Source organism: Ostrinia furnacalis, unplaced genomic scaffold (assembly GCF_004193835.3).
Source record: "Ostrinia furnacalis isolate ACB-3 unplaced genomic scaffold, ASM419383v2 OfSCF7450, whole genome shotgun sequence".
NCBI classification, from domain to species: Eukaryota; Metazoa; Arthropoda; class Insecta; order Lepidoptera; family Crambidae; genus Ostrinia; species Ostrinia furnacalis.
In genome coordinates this window covers 29,624-32,350 of record NW_021137689.1, presented here as the reverse complement: position 1 = coordinate 32,350, position 2,727 = coordinate 29,624, and the positions used below count along the sequence as shown (strand labels likewise).

The 2,727-nt window shown below is 32.7% G+C and overlaps 1 protein-coding gene across 1 annotated transcript; it reads right to left on the bottom strand.

Annotated features, from left to right (window-relative positions):
* Positions 1-1,153: 1,153 nt before the first annotated feature.
* On the bottom strand, positions 1,154-2,089 carry LOC114364575 (uncharacterized). Its single transcript, XM_028320772.1, has one exon. The coding sequence runs from the start codon at positions 2,087-2,089 to the stop codon at positions 1,154-1,156; it is 936 nt and encodes a 311-aa protein (XP_028176573.1).
* Positions 2,090-2,727: the final 638 nt, after the last annotated feature.

Genomic DNA, 2,727 nt, shown 5'->3' with positions numbered 1-2,727 from the left:
AAATTATTTGCCTGTGTTTATCTTCAATTGTATATGTTTCAGGATTTGTTTGATTAACTTTTACTACACGAAAAATTTCCGTTGACCAGTTAGGGGTATAACCTTTATAAAATTCTCCTTTATATTTACTTATGCGAACAAAATCACCAACTTTTAATTTTGATCTAAGATTTTTTTTCTGTTTTTGGGTTTTAATTATGTTTGATCTAACTAAGATATGATTAGAGGTATTAACATCGACAGGCTTAAATTTCGTTATTCTATGCACAGTATTGTTATACTCTTTCACTACAGAGTTTATATTGTTTCCTAGCCATATATAACGTCCATGTAAACTAAACAGTTTGTAAATATGAGATTTTATCGTTCTTATTACACGTTCTACTATAGATGCTTTTTTTACAGAGTATGTGGAATAGTGGTTTATTTTATATTTTTTCATTAATTGTTTAAATATATCATTATAAAACTCTGTTCCTAAGTCAGTTTGCAAATTTTTTGGCTTTCGTGTGGAATCCAATAAAATATTTTGCATTGCAGTCGAAACACATTTTTTTGTTTTCGATTTTAGAGGACTAATCCATACATACTTGGATAGAGCATCTATTACAATAAGAATATATTTATATCCCTTATTGAATTGAGAAAACTTTTTAAAATCCATAAGATCTGCTTGCCATAAATCATCTATTCCTTTTATAATTGTATGCCTACGAAAAAAATTTCGTCTCGCTGCTTTGTGAAGCTCGTTAACTATGTCTAGTTTACTCATTTTTACTTGTTTTTGCTTCAATCATGCGATCGATTTCGTTTTTTGTGTAATACAATGTACTTAAATTACTAGAAGTTAATTTTTCTAAATTGTTTAAGTAAATTTTTAAATTACTTTGGATTTTTTTCATTTCATTTTTAAGTTCTTTAATGCATCTATCGACATATTCCTTATTCACAGCTTCATCATCATTTTCAGGAGTTTGTAATCCCTTTAATCGCGAAGATTTCAAATCGAAGTCACCTGTATCTGATTTAACTAATGTTTCAGCGAGCGTGTCAATAAATTCAGATAGTCGTAAACGTTTATGTACGTGATGACCAAATTTATCAATGTTCATTGCAACCTTTCTGCTTTCTTTGCTCAATTAAGACTGTTGTATTAAGCTGATTGATGATGTTTATATTTCACATTTATTATACCAGCTTCGGACAGTTCCTCGATTATTGCATAAATTTCATTATCTACTCCAGTGTTGCCAGCTTCTCTTGATGCGAGTAGTAATTTTAATCGTTCGACTAATTCGTTTGGATCGTCCCAATAAACCAAATCGGTATCAGATTTTACTTTTTTTAAAATATCAATACCTCGCCCCTGTGAAACACTTTCCATGCTACTAGTTACGTTTCGTGCAAATTTAAATAATGGTTTTATTACATTCGTATATTTAAATCCCTTATTACTATTGACTGGTTTGGATGCATCCCAATTTCGCCTATGTGCATTAGTGTCTATAAGTAAAAGTTTATAGTTTTCCAAATCATCCTTTGAAACAATATCTAGATTTGGAATCTTTTTATACAATAATTCCTTTAGACCTTGAGTGTTTTCCATGACTCGATTTCCGATTTTTAGTGTTCGACCATCATCGTAAACACGTGATTTTCCAAGCATAAGTTTCCCTCGTTCATTTCTAACGCCATAAGGCACGTCTTTCATCACATCAGATGACGTGGACCATGATAATGATGCGTTTCCAACACTTGATGGAGAAGACTGAAGGGACTTAAATGAATTCTCGCTCACGTTATGCTCTTCAGGTGGCGATGTCGTGAGGGTTTTGTCAGATGTTCGAAAAACGTCATCTGTCGAGTTTTCTTCTTCATCTACAGATTCTTCATAATCTTCGCTTTGGGAGTTCGATGACTCGCTTTCACTGTACTTAGCTCTTTTTATAGAATGATATTGCTCAGTTTCGTCTTCGTTTATTTTCTGTTTTTCACAAGGTTTGTTTGCCAATCGATTAAGTGGATCAACAATAGGCTTAAACATCGTTTCCAAAGCAACGTCATTAGCACTTTTAGCATTTTTTATCATCTTAACTTTCCTTTTTACAGCTTTTGCTGATTTAACAATTTAAAATATCAATACCTCGCCCCTGTGAAACACTTTCCATGCTACTAGTTACGTTTCGTGCAAATTTAAATAATGGTTTTATTACATTCGTATATTTAAATCCCTTATTACTATTGACTGGTTTGGATGCATCCCAATTTCGCCTATGTGCATTAGTGGCTATAAGTAAAAGTTTATAGTTTTCCAAATCATCCTTTGAAACAATATATAGATAGATTTGGAATCTTTTTATACAATAATTCCTTTAGACTCAAGGTCTAAAGGAATTATTGTATAAAATAGTGTTTTCCATGACTCGATTTCCGATTTTTAGTGTTCGACCATCATCGTAAACACGTGATTTTCCAAGCATAAGTTTCCCTCGTTCATTTCTAACGCCATAAGGCACGTCTTTCATCACATCAGATGACGTGGACCATGATAATGATGCGTTTCCAACACTTGATGGAGAAGACTGAAGGGACTTAAATGAATTCTCGCTCACGTTATGCTCTTCAGGTGGCGATGTCGTGAGGGTTTTGTCAGATGTTCGAAAAACGTCATCTATCGAGTTTTCTTCTTCATCTACAGATTCTTCATAATCTTCGCTTTGGGAGTTC

Excerpts from the sequence above, each read along its gene's own strand:
- LOC114364575 (XM_028320772.1), bottom strand. The coding sequence starts at position 2,089 with ATGATAAAAAATGCTAAAAGTGCTAATGACGTTGCTTTGGAAACGATG.